Raw genomic sequence first — 19,581 nt, forward strand, 5'->3', positions numbered from 1 at the left:
TGTGCGTGTGTGTGTGTGTGTGTGTGTGTGTGTGTGTGTGTCCACCCCCTTTTCACTGTCTCTGTTTCTATGTCTCTGCCTCTTTCTCTCTCTGGCTCCCCTCTGTCTCTGTCTCTGTCTCGGTCTGTCTTGTGTACTGCACAGTGTCTTGTGTGCGGCAGACTGTGTTGTTATGTGCTGCAGTCTGTTTTGTGTGTGTGTGCTGCAGCCTGTGTAGTGTGTGTGTGTGTGTGTGTTACAGTCTGTTGTGTGTTGCAGTCTGTGCTGTGTGTGCGCTGCAGTCCGTGTTGTGTGTTGCAGTCTGTGTTATATGTGTACTGCAGTCTGTGTTGTGTACTGCAGTCTGTGTTATATGTGTGCTGCAGTCTGTGTTGTGTGCTGCAGTCTGTGTTGTGTGCTGCAGTCTGTGTTGTGCGATACAGTCTGTGTTATATGTGTGCTGCAGTCCGTGTTGTGTGCTGCAGTCTGTGCTGTGTGTGTGCTGCAGTCTGTGTTGTGTGTACTGCAGTCTGTGTGGTGTGCTGCAGTCGCTGGGTGAGGTGCCCTCAGTGCAGTCGGTCCACTGGTGTCCATCCATCAAATATCTCATGCTGCATTTGGAAGACGGCGTCTGGGCCAGGTGAAAACACATGCGTTTTTAGTTTTCCTGTAGTGGCATGCAACCATGTTGTCTTTATGCTGCGCGTGCGCGCGCGCGTGTGTGTGCGTGCGTTCGTGCGTACATGCAAGCGTGTGTGTGCGTTTGTGTCCGTGGGTGTGTATGTTTGTGCCTGCATATATATATATATATATATATATATATATGTGTGTGTGTGTGTGTGTGTGTGTGTGTGTGTGTGTGTGTGTGTGTGTGTGAAATATAAAGAAAAACCGAGATAACGAGATTTTAAAACAGCGACTGGGGGAGGGAGGGCAGGGGGTGGGGGGTTGTTGCACTGATCCATCATGATAAGTGATAAGACAATCAAATCTGCAGATTATCCATCAGTTCAAGCCAGGATTTACACTGAAATCACTTGAAGTCAGTATATGTATAACTAATGGGGTGACTTGTTGGAAATCGATGTAAAGTATGATGATGATGATGTTCAAGACAACAGTGAAGGCATCCTATTGTTGAGGGAATACAGCAACAGTCAGCTGGCTGTATTAAACATAACGGTCCACCCCGACAGGTCAGAGTTTGAAAAATGGCGACCAGACATCGGACAGTTGGAGAGCTCCCTCGCATGTGACGTCATTGTCATAGCAACCACCCGGGGTAGCGCGGAGCAAGGCTATGTGAACGAGGAGGGCAAGGCTTACGACTTTGTGTCCAGGGTCTTCGCTCCTGGGTATGGAGTGCCCGAAGACCCTGTATGTGGTGAGTAAAGCATTTGGATTTGGGGAATGCATTAGTCTGTGGCTGAATGCATACACACACAAGCATGCGCGCGCACGAACGCAGAAACACACACACACACACCACACCCCATATGTACACACATGCATTCTGCACTCGGGAGTTTTATTAGACGTGACTACGTTTTGGTGGGGGTCAAATATTAGTGGTATTCCTAGTAGTATTTGTGTGCGTGCGCGCGTGCGTGCACGTTAGGCTAATCTTTGATTTTTATGGAATTTAAGATTCCAATGTCCAAGGTGAAATTTCATGGAGTTACAATAACCTTAAAACATATAAAACGTGACAAGAAATACTGTGTGACCATATGACTTCTAAGGGGAATAAAGCCCACATGAATACAAACAACAACAACAGAAAAATTGTCACCTTCACAAACTTCAAAGCTCCTGTGCAAACCGCACACACATCTTTACCATCAGCTGTTATTCTACCCTATTAGTGGGCCCCACTTGAGAAATACGGTTGGGTGTACGAGCCAGCAGTCTGGACCAGTCAGTCAGTACATGCCTCACTGAAATACTGCCCTCTCAGGGGGCACCATCTCAGAACTACGATTGAGTGTCAGTGTGAGCTAGCTGTTTGGCCGTCACTTCGTGCCTAGCTTGGCTGGTGACCAGTCGGTAACTTCACGGCTCGCATCATTCCGTTGATGCAAGCTTTTATTTGTAGTCTTCGTATGACTGATTTCAGGAATTATAACTGATGATGGCTGACATATTACAGAGTGTTAAAAATCCATGTTGCAGGATCAGCACAGACAGCCCTGGCACATTACTGGGGCCAAATGCTTGGAAAGAAAGAGTTTTACAGTGAGTGTCAGCAGCTGGTATTAGTGAGAGCAGATTTGATTATATGGCGATGATCAGTTCATGTGTTTCTTTCACTTCTCAAAAGATGAGAAGGGCATTCCTAAAGTATTATGAGAATTAGTGACTGTGTGCTTTTATTGTATTGTATTGTATTGTATTGTATTGTATTGATATGGATACTTATATAGCGCCTATCCTTGGTCGGAGACCAAGATCTAAGCACTTTATTGCATTGCATTGTATTGTATTACTGTTTGCCTTAACAGAGTGTGAAGTTCAGGCTGTTGTCCTCAGGAAGAATGTGTCATCACAGCGCAGTGCCTTTTTTCCATGTCTGCATGTGTATGTGTTTTTCTACAAGTGGATTGGCATTAAACATAAATAATCATCCTTCTCAAACTTCAGTGCTTGAGCTGGTCCATTCTCAAGACTTGCTCATTTACACTTTATAGTGTGTGGTTTATTTTGTTAGCATTCTTGTTTATATATGTATGTGTGTGAATGCGCGCGTGCGCGTGCATTTGTGTGTGTGTCTGTGTGCTTTGCCATGTGATGGTGATTATGATAACAAAAAGTGCATATGCATTATGTTATCTACCTTGTGATGGTGGTGATGATGTTATAATGAATAATGTCAATGTAACCCTTTGCTCAGTTTGTCAGAGCCCCGTGGTGTGCTTTCAGCTCGTCAGTGCTCACAGCGTGGCGGGGAGATTGACATCAAGGTGAGGGGCAGCCGGGTCTGTCTCCGCGGCAAGGCCACGCTGGTCATGAAAGGAGTCCTGAGAATCTGACCTGAATGGACTGTGTGTCTGACCAAGGTGACTTTGATGGGGAGATCCACGGTCTGCCATATCACAGGATGAATTTCAACAACAGATCTCTTTAGGGTGCGTTCATACTAAACACGGACGTCTACTTTCAACTATCGTGAGTAGGAAGAAAACAGAAATGTGCACAGAAAACCTCTCTTTGTTCCAACGACATGACACGAAAAGCATTCATACCAAGCACGGACGACCTTTCATGACGTTTTTTACGAATGTGCATTCACATCTTTGTTTTCCCCGTTCATTCGAAGGACTGAACTTTCCAGGTTTCGATACTTTGATATGGTATTATTTTCCCTTAAGAAACGCTGAAAACTTCAATAACCAGTCCATGGAATCGAGATAGTTGCAGAAGCTTGGCAAAATGTTGATAGAACAACAACAACAAAAAGCTTGGGGATGAGAAGTTTATGTGTCACTCATTATCTGACAAAGTGACCTCCATTTGTAGATCTAAAAAGATGACAATTGATCACCCACTGCCACTCCAACGTTTTCGCTTTATTTTGTTATCTCGTTTGTCTGTTTATGTATTGTTTTAGAATAGTTTATTATTCATTATAAATTATTTATCTTAGGTAAGGGCTGAAATATGTCGCTTTGACCATACCGAGACAGATTCTTATTTACAAGCGCGGTCACTATGGACGTCAGATCTAAAGTCGCAGAGTTGCACCGTTTTAGTATGAAGCTCAGTTTTACGGCTATGGATGGACGGAAAACGTGCGTGTCTGTCCGTCCGTGTTCGGTATGAACGCAGTCTTAAACTGTCAAATTATCCTGTGCATTTCTTATATCAACTATTCTTTCTTCAGACCCATTGTGCTTCAAATTAGCGGATAACTTTGGCAGAAGTTTCCAAATTTCAAATCAGTCGATGCATTTCTCTTCGAATTGTCTGGTTAACTGGAACAGCTTCGGCGATTAACCAGAGATTTTTTTTCTTTACATGTTGTTTTGGTTCTTCGTGAAGTGTCAGCATCAATCAGATCGCTTGTTACTTTGGCAGTGTTTGACAGAATTTTTAATCTCCTTCCTAACCTTAACGTTTTCTTGAAAACTTATGTTGTATCTATTCATTTCATTTATAGATCAATTGCAGAAATATACAAACAGAAAAATTTTGTCCATTGTGACCTTAAACCAGGATCAGAATCAAAACAATGTGATGCCATGTACTGCTATATCAAACTGTTTCAAACAAGGTCTGTAGGTTTGCTCCTTGTTGGCCAAATCTCGCTGCTGACCCAGTAAAAATACCTCTCTGCCAAGCCCGTCGTCTGCTCAGCCAATCAGCGCAATTCCCATCCTTAAGTGCCGAATCATTCCTGGGCCAAAGGCTTCATGAGCTGAGTTTATTTTCCAGTTCAGTTGCTTTGTTCTTGCCACACTCTTTTAAGCATTTGAAAAAAAAAAAATCTTGTATGTTTGTTTTATGCGGCTTTCTGTGACATTTTCTTCTCGGAATTAACATCATTAACATTGTCTGAGTCTGTTTGACATTTCTGTTTCATGTTTTGTATCATCGAATCTTTCCCGGGTCGTAAAGAGGGACTTGACCCAGTATTCATGCCTTGCACATCCACCCTGCCTTGGTTGAACATGGTGTCCGTACCCCGGAGTCTCCAGATTAACCCTTCTTACAATCGGGACGATGTTCTTTGTGAGGTAGATCGTAGGAGGAGGGCTCTACCATAAGATTGGATTCAACCCTCCCCCCCCCCCCCCCCACCTCCTCCACCCAGCCCCCTCCAAGTTATCGCAGTTGAAGGGTGGTTTTATATATATATATAAAAATTATGTGGGGGTCTTGCCCTTACTGTGGCTGGTATTGGAGTTGGGTGTAGAACTTTTCCTCCTAAGAGAATAATGCCCCTTATAACAGGGCACAGATACTGCTCTTAATGGTGGCACGGCCGGCTCTCTCTGTTCTGTTCCTCATTCTGAGTACCCTCCCCAACTTCCTTCAGTGGAGTAGAAAGCCCTGACCTCGCCAGGTGGGCATCTCACTTCAACTCACCCCAAATCAGAGCACCCCATATCCAAACTGGAGAGGATACTGGTCGTGTGGCCCTCACTGTCCTTCCTCCCCCCTTGGGGTTCCAGCATGTCCCCCTGGACACTCTCTTCCAGTTCCTGAGGGAGATCAATGTTTTTAACTTGGCTTGAGTTTTACATGGGTTGAATGAGATGCGAGTGAATCGGTTCTTTTAACGTTGTAGTAATCAAGCTATTAAAAACATTTTGTGTTCTCTTTGACTAGTTTTAAGATTTGACGGGTGGTCAGCCCTGAAATGACCCCTTTGTAGCCTGTAGTTGGCTGGACTGTGAACAGGCTGTTTTCTTTATTCTGTCGTTTTGTTTGAACAATATGTTTTGGATCACAATAAATCATTTTAAACGGGAGTCTTTTTCGTGTTATTCTGTGTTCTCGTAGCCTACATGGATACAAGTGGACAAAAAATATCCACTCTGGTTACAACTAAACCTTACGTATTGTGACTTTTACAGGGTCAAAAACTGATATTCTATGACAGCAATATTCTCATTCTTATTTCTGACACGAAAACGGAAAAAAAAACAAAAACGGCGATGAGAACGAGAGACTGGCCGACACACAGACAGAGCAATCCGATCCCATATATATATAGAGACAGTTAAAGGAGCAGTAAATGTCAGTTCGGAGACAGTGTTTGGTTCAACAGTAAGCGATACCATTAAAGTTCGTTTAGTTAATTTACTGAACCTGTATCTTTGCTTATGTATTTTGCTGTTATTAAATACTCCCGCATCAGTTGGTGACCATCCATGTGTTGTTTCCTTCAGTGACAGATGTTGACTGCGCATTTGCCATGTGTTGTGTCGTGTGGTGGAAAATGGTCAGCACAAGTGATGACCTACTTTTCTGTAATCGCAGTTTGTGTTTGTCATCTCTTGTGCCTGCTGCGGGACCTGTGCCAACAGTTTTTGAACTCAGAACAGGCCTGTCTGCTGCCATTCACAAACCAATCTTCCCCTTTCCCGGGCACTTCTGTGTGTGTGTGTGTGTGTGTGTGATATACATTTTTAACATATATAAATATAGAACAGACATAAATAACATAAACAGAGACTCGGAAAGAGACAGAGAGAGTCTGCGGAATAAAAATTTAAAAAATGAAGAGAAAAAAGGGGGAAATATCAAGGGACTGAGAGGCAAGAACAGGAAGACAAGGCCAAGGAGATAGGGCAGGGAGGAGACGGAGAAAGCGGGTGAAAAACAGGGGGCAGAGACATGTCACTATCCATGCACCAGTGTGCAGTACACAGACAAACGTGATGAAAACAAAGTATACATACGGGGAAATAAGTAGGAGAGAGTTTGCAACTGAATTTCCACTGGAGTACTTACCTACCAACCTGCTTTGTGACTGCACACATGTATATTTGGTATATGAACCTCTAATCTCTTTGTGCTGTGGCCGCGGTCACGGGGAAAAAAGGAGGAAAAACAAACAAAACTGATCATAGTCATGGTCATTGTTCCACGCGATGATGCTGTAACTAATTATATAAAGGGCCGCAACCTCCAAGAAGAAGAAGAAGAAAAATCACTGACTGCCAACATTTACCAAGAAACATTCCTCTTCCTCCGACGTTGAACCTTCGGCCTGAGAACATTATCTCACCCACCTCAGCAAGAAAACTGCTTCTTCTTCTTCTTCTTCTTCTGCTTTTTAAAGATAATAATTATGATCATTTATTGTACCAGAACGCCGACTGCCAAAAGATCGTAAATAATTCATCAGAAAACATACTGCCACTACGACACATGTCCTCTCAATCACGTGTCCACCAAGCACTCAGCGAGCAGACGACAGGAGGGTGGGGGGATGTTGAAGTCGATGGGAACAACGTTGAAAAAGTTCGTGGTGTCAAGGTCGTGATGCTTTTGACCCTGAAAGCGCGACAAGCCGACACACACATACAGTTGAACAGACAGCACACGTTGGAGGTCAACAGGCAGCGTGTTTTTCGTGTTCCAGTTTTCAAACAACACTTGACAGCGGAGAGCTGGCTCACTCCACACACACACACACACACACAGGTCTCGCTTGAGTCCAGATTAGGGATATCTTAGTTTTTACTTCAAAACATCTTAGCAACACCGGCTGCTCGTGTAACGCTTGGCGTTTCTATCGTTTTCAGTTTTGTTTTGTTATTCTCTCTCAGTACGAACTACAACAAAGTTCGAGTGGAAAGGTAGCAAAAAATCTGCACACTCCTGTATCACGTGCATCACTACAGGGAGAAAAATGGCAGATTTGGCTAAGAAAGAACTGAAATTGTACACAGTAGATGCGTTCGCATCTCAGCCCTTCGCCGGCAACCCAGCGGCTGTGTGCCTTCTGCAGTTCGGAGAGGTGAGTGCGTGCCTTTCTGTCTCGTTCAAATTTTACGTCGACAGCACCTCCCCTTCACCCGAGGGAGGTGACCTGGCTGACGGGGGTAACCATTCCAGGAAAGTAGGTGTGTGTGTGTGTGTGTCCACTACACTGCACTCCCCTCCCCCTCCCTTTCCCGCCCCCTCCACTCTCTCTCCCTCTCTCTGTCTCTGTCTCTCCCTCTCTCTTTCAGTCTCTCTCGCTTTCTCTCTAACTTAAGTTTCCATGACATCAGTTGTAATTTGCATTTGAAGTACATCAAATATTGGCTGAAGCTGGTAAATATGTGTGAATAAATGCTGCATGTTGAGGCGACATATGACTTGAATGCTAAAAGTAAAGTAAAACTCAGTGGGCAAAAAAATTGAGTATTTTTTTAAAATGTAATTATGGGCTTATTTGAATTGTATGGTACAATAACTTAAGTGTGCCAAATATGAAACACCCATGCAAAAGGGATGTTGCATTATTATTATTAGTAGTAGTAGTGGTAGTATCATCATCATCATCATTTTATAAACTGAAGTCAGTATTGCTGTCCTTATCTCTCTGTCGCAATGTCTGTCTGTGACACCCTCTCTTTCTCTTTCACCCGCTCTCTATCACTCCATCTCCCCCCTCTCTCTCTCCCTCTCTCGCTTTCTCTTGTTTACCCATTCATTGTTGGGAGTCATTCCGTGAAAGTTCAGGAGACGTTGAATATTCAGTTGATAACATCTATCTCATTTATCTCATATAGACCTCTGCTTTGACCTTATTTTGAACACAATTTTCACGCACAAATGACCCGGCCACTTGCATATATATATATTTCATAATCGAGATAAATCCGTCAGGCAAGTGCGGAGATGATGATTTGGATATGACTGATATGGACACTCATTTGCACAACAGGCAGCCTACTTATTTAGAGCCGACGGAGCTCTGCCTTTTGGCGCTCATCATTCGTTTCTTGTGTCATTCAGTCAGATGTACATACAGGTCAATGCATGCTGCAGAAAGTAAGAGTAAAGCCAGAGTAAGGTCATGGGGAAAAAATGCAGCTGAAACATTGATCTACATACTATCCCTCAGTAAGCAGAAATAATGGTAGTGGAGAGAGAGAGGAGGGGCATGAAGGGGGGGGGGGGAGGTAGGCTTGTGTTGTGGTGTGGAAAGGTGGCGTTGATAGTAGCAGCAGAAATAGCAACAGCTGTATGTGATAGGGTGTAGAAAATCGTACATTTGACAGGGGACTAGGTGTGGGGCAGGAAAAAGCGAGCAAGCACACACACTGCTCTCCGGCACACACGCGCGCGCATACAAACACCACACTCTCACTTTCGCTCACACACACACAAGCACGCACGCGCGCGCGCGCGCACACACACACACACCACACAAACACACCGCTCTCTCTGTATATGTATGTATGTATGTATATATAAAGATATATATATATAGAGAGAGAGGTATGTATGTATGTAAATGCCTATCCCTCTGTCTCCCTCCCTCTGTCTCTCTGTCTCTGTCTCTCTCTCTCTCTCACACACACTTTCTCTCTCTCTCCCCTCGGCCTCCCCCCCCCATCCCCGCTCGTTCCTTCCCTCCCATCTCTCTCTATCTCTCTGCCTGTCTCCTTGTTCTCTGTCTTTGTCTGTGTCTCTCCCTCTCTCCCACCCCCCTTTCTCTCTCCAGTACTTAAATATTTCTGTTATCCCTTCGCCGAAAAAACAAAACAAAAACAAAAAACACCACCGACGTTTTCCTCCCATGACATTGGTGTGGTGAGACAATGGACGACAGCACCCTTCAGAACATCGCCATGGAGATGAACCTGTCGGAAACGGCCTACATCCTGCCCCTCCGCCCTGAGGATGACCACAAGACAGGTCAGTAACGGTCAAAATTATCATCTCTCTGTTGCTGGCTTGCTTCTCCGACTGCCCGTCCAAAATCAACAGCGACAATCATCTTCAGTTCGGAACGTAAACTTATGAAAACGAAGAAGCACACCTGTGAGACAAATCGCACGCATGATAGAACATAGCAAACGTGAAAACATACTTATTGACCTGTAAAATATGCAGCATACATTGTTCCATGCAAGACAAGGTGTAGGCCTACATGAAACTTGCAACGCATAAACCGAATCAGAAAAAGGTGGGACATAATTACTTCATGGAAAGACGAAAATGACAAGGAATATACATATATACACATATACATACATATATACAAAACAAAATCTCATTTCAAATGTGGTATCAAAATGTCAGTGTACAAATACTCTTAATAGATGTCTGGGTAAGTGTGTCAGTGCACGCGCGCCCGTGTGTTTGTGTGTGTGTGTGTGTGTGTGTGCACGCGCGTGCACGCTCATTGCTATAGACGCATTTCATGTCTTCCATATATATATATATATATATATATATATATGGTTTTGATCATAGAGCACTGTATAGTTAACTCTTGTTGCCTTTAAAAAAAATTCATATACTTTTTTGGGATTAATAAGGCTATTTGTATTAGCTCTCTTGGCCACAGCTGTGCTACGGAGGTAGAGGGCTTTATAAATACTCAGTAATAGTAACAATATACTAATAGCATTATTATTATTATTAGTGTTTACGTATATATATATATACACACATGTGTGTGAGTATGTGTGTGTGTTCAGGGCGTCGTTTCTCGTTACGTTGGTTCACCCCACGACACGAGATCAAGCTGTGTGGTCACGCAACACTGGCGTCTGCTGCCGTGCTCTTCTATCAGATAGGTGAGGTCACGGTGACATTCAGTCCTGGGTGCTCTCGCAGTCTCGTCGCCTTCCTTGTGTCCGGAGAATACGCGTGTCGGTGTGTTTCACGTGCAACAAACTTTGTTCACTCGAGTATCCACACACATGTGCGACGATCGCACGCAAGCATGTGTGTGAGCATTTTCACACACACGCAAAGACTAGAGCGCGCGCGCGCACACACACACACACACACACACACACACAGAGTCAACAAAACAAAAAGAAACGAAAATGTGTAAGTTTCAAAACCAGGGGATTGGGGGTTTGAGGAGAGGACATGGAGGGCGCGTCGTGGGTGGGTGGTGGTGGTGGGGGGGTATTTAACGCTCATGGTCATGGTCATTGTACGACTGTATGTGTGCTCGTTTGTTCTTGTTTTTAAATGCCAGGACCGGCAATGGAACCCGGTCGTTGGTTATACTTTCAGCAAAACAATCCCAAAATGCAGTCCCAGACATAACGTATTTCGGTTTGTCTCACAATTTTTTTAATTTTATTTCTTAAAATTTTATATATTTTTATTTTTGAAGGAGCGATGGAGACAGAAGTGTGTGTGTGTGTGTGTGTGTGTGTGTGTGTGAGGATGGGAGAGGGATCATGGCAGGAACCACTTGTGTCACTGACTGAAATCAGACTGACTCACGGGTGATCGCAGCTTGACTAATCCACCTGTCAAGGTTCTCTCTGTCTGATCCTTTAGTTTTTGAAATGATACATAACCAAAGTTTGTTTATAACATTATTCAGCCTGTGATAAAATGTACCTCCTTTCGACAACATGAAAAATGCAGATGCACGTTGAAAATAAGATGTTTGACAGGCTACGTTTGTTGACTGCTTCATCCTCTCCCCCACTGACACCGTCACCCCTCCAACCTCTGCTCTGAATTAGACCTATGGTTCATGCCCGATGTTCACTGAAGCATTTTTGATTTCGATATCTGTCCTTTTGCTTTGTTGCTGTGCCGGGTCCTGGCTGGCGGGAAACGTGGAGCAGAGAACGGGAATGAGGAGATCACGTTTGAGACACTGAGCGGAGAGCTGGTGGTGAAGAGGGAGGGGGACTACCTGGCCATGGACTTCCCTCTGGGAACCACTGAGAAACAGGTGGGGGGTGGGTGGGGGGGACACAGAGAGAGAGACAGACAGATAGATACTGAGAAAGATACAGACATTCAGATACTGAGAGAGCCAGGCATACATAAAGACTCGCTGAGAGACAGACAGAGAGAGAGAGGGAGGGGAGGGGGGGGTGGTCTAGGGGGGGGGGGGGGAGCGGTGAGAGACGAAAGGAAGCGAAAATGTTTCATTGAATTTTGGCCAAAGGCCACAAATCGAAACATTGCTTTGCAGAATATAACATGCAACACGCCCAAGGCCACAAAATCGACAGACAAGCAACAACACCAACGACACACCACAGCACACAACACACACACAACACACAACACACACCAGCCACGCACACACACCACACAAAACGCCGGCAACACTTTGAAGAGAACGAATGCACACACTCGCAGATTTGCATACACTGGCAAAGTACGGTTATTATGCGACTGCGTGCGTGTAGGTGTGTTGCATTAATTTTGTTAAGGTCCTTATCGTAAAGTTACGATTTCTACTCCACCCCCACCCCCCAAACCACCACCACCCTCTATCCCTTCCCACTACCCTCCGTCCTTCTTCACCTTCATACACCTTCCCAGAAAGTGGGACATCTAGCACCAAAGTACTGGATGTGGTTGAGTAGCAGATTCTACTGAGCGCACAGGCTAGAAATCGCTAACGGCCTAGCATGTGTGTGTAACGATAATATTTTGTTCCCACCAGATCATTTTATATTTGATGGGTTTCGTCGAAATTATGCAAGATGCCGGGTTGATTTCTTTGTTTTGTTTCAGGATGTTTGTACGTTTTTTTTAGTCATCTTGACTGTCCCATACTTTTTCCTTCATGTTTCAGAGCATATCGGATTACGATGCTGTCATCAAGGTCAGCTCTCTCTCTCTCTCTCTCTCTCTCTCTCTCTCTACATGCTATTCTTTCTCTGTTTCTCTGTCTGTCTCTCCAAGTTGCTGTCTGTTTCTTGTGTGCTACAGTCAGATGTGTGCTACAGCCTCTGTTACATGTGCTGCAGTCTGTGTTGTGTGCTGCAGTCTGTGTTTTGTGTGCTGCAGTCTGTGTTGTGTGCTGCAGTCTGTGTTTTGTGTGCTGCAGTCTGTGTTGTGTGCTGCAGTCTGTGTTTTGTGTGCTGCAGTCTGTGTTGTGTGCTGCAGTCTGTGTTGTGTGCTGCAGTCTGTGTTTTGTGTGCTGCAGTCTGTGTTGTGTGTTACAGTCAGTGTTGTGTGTTACAGTCAGTGTTGTGTGTGTGTGTGTGTGCTGCAGTCTGTGTTGTGTGTGTGTGTGTGTGCTGCAGTCTGTGTTGTGTGTGTGCTGCAGTCTATGTACTGTTTGTGCTGCAGTCTGTGTTGTGTGTGTACAGCAGTCTGTGTACTGTGTGTGCTGCAGTCTGTGTTGTGTGTGTACAGCAGTCTATGTACTGTGTGTGCTGCAGTCTATGTAATGTGTGTACAGCAGTCTATGTACTGTGTGCGCTGCAGTCTGTATTGTGTGTGCTGCAGTTTGTGTTGTGTGTGTGCTGCAGTCTATGTACTGTGTGTGCTGCAGTCTCTGTGTGTGTGTGTGGCAGTCTATGTACTGTGTGTGCTGCAGTCTGTGTACTGCAGTCTATGTACTGTGTGTCCTGCATTCTGTGTTGTGTGTGTACAGCAGTCTATGTGCTGTGTGTGCTGCAGTCTGTGTACTGTGTGTGCTGCAGTCTGTGTTGTGTGTGTACAGCAGTCTATGTGCTGTGTGTGCTGCAGTCTGTGTACTGTGTGTGCTGCAGTCTGTGTACTGTGTGTGCTGCAGTCTGTGTTGTGTGTGTACTGCAGTCTATGTACTGTGTGTGCTGCAGTCTGTGTACTGTGTGTGCTGCAGTCTGTGTACTGTGTGTGCTGCAGTCTGTGTTGTGTGTGTACAGCAGTCTATGTACTGTGTGTGCTGCAGTCTGTGTACTGTGTGCACTGCAGTCTATGTACTGTGTGTGATGCAGTCTATGTACTGTGTGTGCTGCAATCTAATGTACTGTGTGCTGCAGTCTATGTACTGTGTGTACAGCAGTATGTACTGTGTGTGCTGCAGTCTATGTACTGTGTGTGCTGCAGTCTATGTACTGTGTGCACTGTAGTCTATGTACTGTGTGTGCTGCAGTTTGTGTACTGTGTGTGCTGCAGTCTATGTACTGTATGTGCTGCAGTCTGTGTACTGTGTGCACTGCAGTCTGTGTACTGTGTGTGCTGCAGTCTATGTACTGTGTGTGCTGCAGTCTATGTACAGTGTGTGCTGCAGTCTATGCACTGTGTGTGCGCTGCAGTCTATGTACTGTGTGTGCTGCAGTCTATGTACTGTGTGTGCTGCAGTCGCTGGGCGAAATGCCGTCGGTGCAGGCAGCTCATTGGTGTCCATCCCTCAAATATCTCCTGCTGCATTTGGAAGACGGCGTCTGGACCAGGTGATAATACATAGATATGTTTTTACTTTTTGTAAAGTAGCTTGTGATAATGTTGTCTTTATGCCCTGTGTGTGTGTTTTATCTTCAGTTTAACGTCTATTCACTATAAGTGTTTTTAGAAGGAAAGGAGTAAGGAAGTGGATAAAGGAAAGGGAATGCATGTGAATATTAGTGTAAAAAGTATTCATGTTATGTATCAGAGGAAAAGTATATTATAAGAAAAAGGTCTAAAGAGATTTGTGGTGTGTATTGAATGGGGTGTCATGGGAGGAGAATATGTATATGCATATCAACAAGTATTAACCTACAACAATGTAAATATAAATAACAACATTAATTATAACACATCAAAGGAGGATACCAACTGGACTGGAGTTTAAAATTTCCGAAAACATTCTAAGCAATGAATAATCATTCAAAAACTTTTCAGTGGCTAATGAAATATTGGAAGAAAAGTCATCAACTACATCTTTAGGAATTAAATGTCTTATGCTCGGACAATGAATGAGTAGATGACTTAGTTATTTGCTTACCGCAAATACATTTTATATTTTTAGAAAATTTTGTACGAAAGGCATTTAAACGAAGTCTATACATTAGACTTGTAATTTGTCTTGAATGTGCTGCTTGTGTCAAATTTAGAAAATGTTTGGGGTTAGCTGCATTCTTAGTGTTTACACAACATTGGTAATATTGATTATTTGAATCTATAAGTAATTTCTTAAATTGATTTCTAGATACATTTTCTATACAACTTATGTATTCATGTAGATCTAACTGGATGTCAAGTTGTATTGCGCCTTCGAAATTACATGCTGCTCTTCTAGCTGTTTGGTCTACCCACTCATTTGAAGATATTCCACAGTGCGAAGGTACCCAACAGAAAGTTATTTTAATGCCCTGTTTTGTCAGTTGGTGAATAATATGTTTTATTTCCATTGTCATCTCAATTCGCTTCTTTGAATCTGTGTGTGTGGCTGTGTCTGTGTGTATGTGTGTGTTATGTGAGAGTGTGTGTGTGTGTGTGTGTGTTGTGTGAGTGTGTGTGTGTGTGTGTGTGTGTGTGCGTGCATGTGTGTGTACGTACTTGCACACGCATGCGTGCGTATGTGTGTGCGTGTCTGCATGTATAAGCGTGAATGCACGTGCGTGTGCATGTGTTAGTATTATCTGTCTCTGTGTGTATGAAAAAAAAACCCACTTTGATAACAGAGTGACTGACATTCAGATATATTCTGCTTTTTTCCTTCCCTGGAGAACATACACAGCTTCTCTCTCTCTCTCTCTCTCTCTCTCTCTCTCTCTCTCTCTCTCTCTCTCTCTCTCTCTCTCTCTCCCTCTCTCTCTCTCTCCCTCTATCTATCTATCTATCTATCTATCTCCTGCAGAAACAGGAGATGATGGGAAGGATGTGGCAAAGATTTGCATTTGAATCACACACTGCATGGAGTGGTGTTTATTTATCAGCATGTGTGCACCATTATCAAGAAATGCTGTCTTCAGATTTATTTGATTTATCTATTCATCTTTATCGATCATGATAAAACAGTCGAATCTGCAAAATATCCATAAGTTCACTAAAAACTCATTGAAGTTGGAAGTTATAATACATTGTTGACTTTCTTTACTATTTGTGTGTGTGTGTGTGTGTGTTTGTGTGTTTCTTTCATATAATTGAATGATTTGTTGGAAGTCAACAAAATCAAAGTTAACGAATTTTGATGTTCAAGACAACAGTAAAAGCACATTCTTGTCTAGGGAATGCACCACCAGTCAGCTGGTTGTATTAAAACCATAATGGTTCACCTCGACAGGTCACAGTTTGAAAAATGGCGTCCAGACATAGGTCAGTTGGAAAGCGCCATCACGGGTGTCATCGTTGTCATAGCAACCACCCGGGGTAGCGTGGAGAAAGGCTATGTGGACGGGGATGGCAAGGCTTACGACTTTGTGTCCAGGTGCTTTGCTCCCTGGTCTGGAGTGCCTGAAGACCCTGTCACAGGTGAGGCAAGGTTACGGAATTGGGTTATGTATACAGCTGTGCCTGTGAAAACGCACACACACATACACACACAAACACACACACACACACAACACAACACAACACAACACATACATGTTTGTGCATGCCATCACACACATTCGCAAACCCTCGTACACATACACACACAACACACATACACACACACACACACTCTCTCTCTCTCTCTTATATGCATACCTGTAAACACATAAGCATTCTACATTCAGAGTTTGGATAGAGTGCATGGTATTTGGGAGGCTGGTGGAACTGGAAACTGCTTTGAGTGTGTTGGAGTGAGGGATTAGCATTGGCATTGGTAGTAGTGTAGTAGTGTGTGTGTGTGCACGTGCACATGAATGATTGATCTTTGACCTGTAACAAAAGTAAGTCTGTATTGTCCAGGCTGATATTTCATGTTGTTACATTTACAATAATACATAAAGAACATGACAGGAAATACTGAATATGTCAGGAAGAAAGCCTTCATGAATACAAACAAAATCAATTTCACCTTCAAAAATTGCAAACCACAGGAGAGAATGATGAGAAAAAGGTAACTGCTGAACAGGCCTCCTGTGTAAACACTATACAGATCTTAAACAGTCACCGTAATTCTACCTGATCAGAGGGTGCCACCTCAGATTTACAGTTGAGTGAGGCGGCTTAAGCGCCGACAGCTCATGCCTGGCTTGGCTGGTGACCAGTCACTTAATTCATAGCTTGTGTCGCCATTCTGTTGATGCAAGCTTTTATTGGAGGTTTTTATGAAACTGATTTCTGCAATTATGATAACGTATGTTGGCTGCCATGCTTCAGATTGTTAAACCACCATGTTACAGGATCAGCACAGACGGTCCTGGCACATTACTGGAGCCAAGTGCTTGGGAAGCAAGAGTTTTATGGTGAGCGTCAACACTGGTCTGATGTGCTGATGAACAGCTCATGTTTTTTTTTACTTCTATAAAAGAAATTAAAAAAATAAAAAGAATAAGGGGGCATTCATAAGGTATGATGGGAGTTGGTGAGTGTGTGTTCATATTGTCTTGTCTGGTCGTCGTGTATTGTCTCGTTTTCCTTTTCGTCCCAACAGATTTCTCTGTGTGAAATTCAGGATGCTGTCCCTTGAGAGAATGCAGTGCCACACTACAGCGCCACCCATAATTATTTTCTTGTTCTGTCTGCAAGTGTATTAGTTTTATGATCAGTGCATTTTGCCACAGAATTTTGCCAGGGACAACACATTAGCTGTCATTGGTTCTTTTATGTGGAATATGTACACATTTTTTTTAAAAGCTTGTTTGATGCTCTGTTTATACATATGTATAGTTTATATATATATATATATATATATATATATATATATATACACACACATGATGGGTGTTCAGCCATATGTTGACCTGGGAGATAGAAAATATCTCCACCTTTTACACAGACAACTAGGATTTGAACTCAAGCCCCTAGGATTGGAAGTCCAATGCTCTTATCACTGGGCTGTCGCACCCATCAGAACAAGGTTGGAGGGGGTGGGGGGCAGCAGTCATTAAACACAAGCAATTATTAATTCCCAAACTTCAGTGCCTGAGCTGGCCTATTCACATGACTTGTTGAGTATGCTGTGTAGATGTTCAGTGGACAGGCAATGTTTGTTGTTCAGCTGATGACTGTGATGGCAGAAAATACTCATGGACAACTGGTTGTGTCTTGTTACCTTTCTGTGTGTGCATGCATATGTGTGCCTCTGTGTGTGTGTGTGTGGGGGGGTGGTGGGGGGGGGGGGGGTAGCTGGTCTAAACTAGCCAGCATAGGTCAAAGGCTTAAATATTCATGCATGGGTGTATGTGTATGTATATATTAGAGAGCTGACTTGTACACATGCAAAACTTGTGCATGTACACATGTACTGTGTGTATTTCTCTGTGTGTGTACATGAGCACATGCTTCGTCCGCCAAGTGATGGTGGTGATAACATTAAATGTGCATATTCATTATGTTATCTGCCTCATGATGGTGGTGATGATGTTATAATGATAAATAATGTCGATGAATCCCTTTGCTCATGTTGTCAGAGCCCCGTGGTGTGCTTTCAGCTCGTCAGTGCTCACAGCGTGGCGGGGAGATTGACATCAAGGTGAGGGGCAGCCGGGTCTGTCTCCGCGGCAAGGCCACGTTGGTCATGAAAGGAGTCCTGAGAATCTGACCTGAATGGACTGTGTGTCTGACCAAGGTGACTTTGGTGGACAGATCTATGGTCACAGGATCTCTTCAAATCATCAGATTGTCTCATGCAGTTCAAATTAACCAGTTTTTCTTCAAACCCATGACCCATTATATTTATGAATGATTTTGATCAATGGATCTCTTGAAACAGTTTAATCATGCTGTGCTCTTCCGATTAACCTGTCCTTCAAACTGACCTGCATATCATAGGATGACTTTGACATCTTTTCAAATTCCCAATTAATCAGTTCAGTTCTCTTCAAATTCTCCATTAAATCAGATTTCCATTAACCAGAGTTGTTCTTTACATGTTGTTTTGGTTCTTCATTTTGTATCAGAATCTTATCAGATGTGGTTTCAGCAGTGTTTGAAAGACCTTAGACTTGGGTGTTGATGAATTGAAAACTTATGTTGCATCTGTACATTTCATTAACGTGTCAACTGTCTGCCAAATTTCAGAATCTGAAAAGTTTTGTCCTTTGTGATCTGGAACCCAACAATCACCTCTTAATCTAAGCAAAAAATTGAGCAACAGACTTGAGACATTTTACATCACCATCAGCAAATCAACACTCTAGAATTGGTTAAAGAACTGCTGCCTGACAGACAGTGTATTGTCTGTTTTGTGCCTTCATGTTTTGCCAGGGTCACTTGGGAAGACAGAATGAAAACCTATATGGGTAGAAATTCATCTCAGGTTGTGTGATTATTACTGATAATTTTTTACTTCTTTTTTCTGCATTCTGTATATCATGTTTCATAAAAAGGCAGTGAACTGGTCTAAGAGGAGTAAGCATACACATTAAAATGTTTGAAACATGTGTGTCAAAGTGTCAGAGGTGTTATTTTTGAGGAACAGAGTTATAATCTGTCGACACTGCAAACTTGAAGCAAGGTCAGTGTAAGCATGACCCACAGTATGCTATCCTTTATGAACTGCCGCACATTTTGATGGAAGCAAAGTTTCAAATTGTCAAAAACATTTTTTTTTATATTAATCTTCTAAAATGTCAACTGGCTAAGGTCAAAGGTGATTGAGACAATGAAAAACAACAAAAGTTTATTGCATAACCCTGCTACAATTGCACATCTGCAGTCATATATGCACATTCACAGGCAGACTTTCACACAAAAAAACAGCCACTTAGACATAAACACTCATTCATGCACACATTTGTATATGCACATCAACACACACATGCTATGGAAATAAGCATGTAAGCTTGGTGTTATAATTTTGAGATTTCCTGTAAGCATGCAAGTTTGTATTCTGAAAGTTTCTTTCATGCATTGATAACATTGCATTTGCTTGCAAACACACACGCACACAAGCACACATAAACGCATGTACATGCACACATACACACACAAAACACAAACACATCCACACACACAGTCAAAATTATGACAGTCTGATGAACTTTGTTCACTGTCATCATCAAGACTTGACATGACCACTTATCTCTACAAAAATTTCAAAAGAACTGTCAGTAAGCCTTTTTTTGGATGATGAACTTTACATATGTACACACT

At 43.1% G+C, this 19,581-nt stretch overlaps 2 protein-coding genes across 2 annotated transcripts in view; both read left to right on the forward strand.

The window, feature by feature from the left end:
• The window catches only part of LOC143279449 (phenazine biosynthesis-like domain-containing protein), a 9,582-nt gene extending 3,755 nt beyond the window's left edge, over positions 1-5,827 (forward strand). Inside the window, exons 6-9 of the mRNA XM_076583492.1 lie at positions 528-619; positions 1,176-1,363; positions 2,152-2,214; positions 2,899-5,827. Coding sequence (XP_076439607.1) covers positions 528-619; positions 1,176-1,363; positions 2,152-2,214; positions 2,899-3,008 — 453 coding nt within the window. The 3' untranslated portion in view covers positions 3,009-5,827. The remainder of the gene's footprint in view (positions 1-527; positions 620-1,175; positions 1,364-2,151; positions 2,215-2,898) is intronic.
• Positions 5,828-6,967: 1,140 nt separating this feature from the next.
• Positions 6,968-18,897, forward strand: LOC143279450 (phenazine biosynthesis-like domain-containing protein 2). The gene is made up of 9 exons (XM_076583493.1): positions 6,968-7,447; positions 9,240-9,339; positions 10,128-10,226; positions 11,247-11,356; positions 12,215-12,244; positions 13,714-13,805; positions 15,620-15,807; positions 16,668-16,730; positions 17,919-18,897. The coding sequence occupies exons 1-9, from the start codon at positions 7,340-7,342 to the stop codon at positions 18,026-18,028; spliced, it is 900 nt and encodes a 299-aa protein (XP_076439608.1). The 5' UTR covers positions 6,968-7,339; the 3' UTR covers positions 18,029-18,897.
• Positions 18,898-19,581: the final 684 nt, after the last annotated feature.

Source organism: Babylonia areolata, chromosome 2, assembly GCF_041734735.1.
Source record: "Babylonia areolata isolate BAREFJ2019XMU chromosome 2, ASM4173473v1, whole genome shotgun sequence".
NCBI classification, from domain to species: Eukaryota; Metazoa; Mollusca; class Gastropoda; order Neogastropoda; family Buccinidae; genus Babylonia; species Babylonia areolata.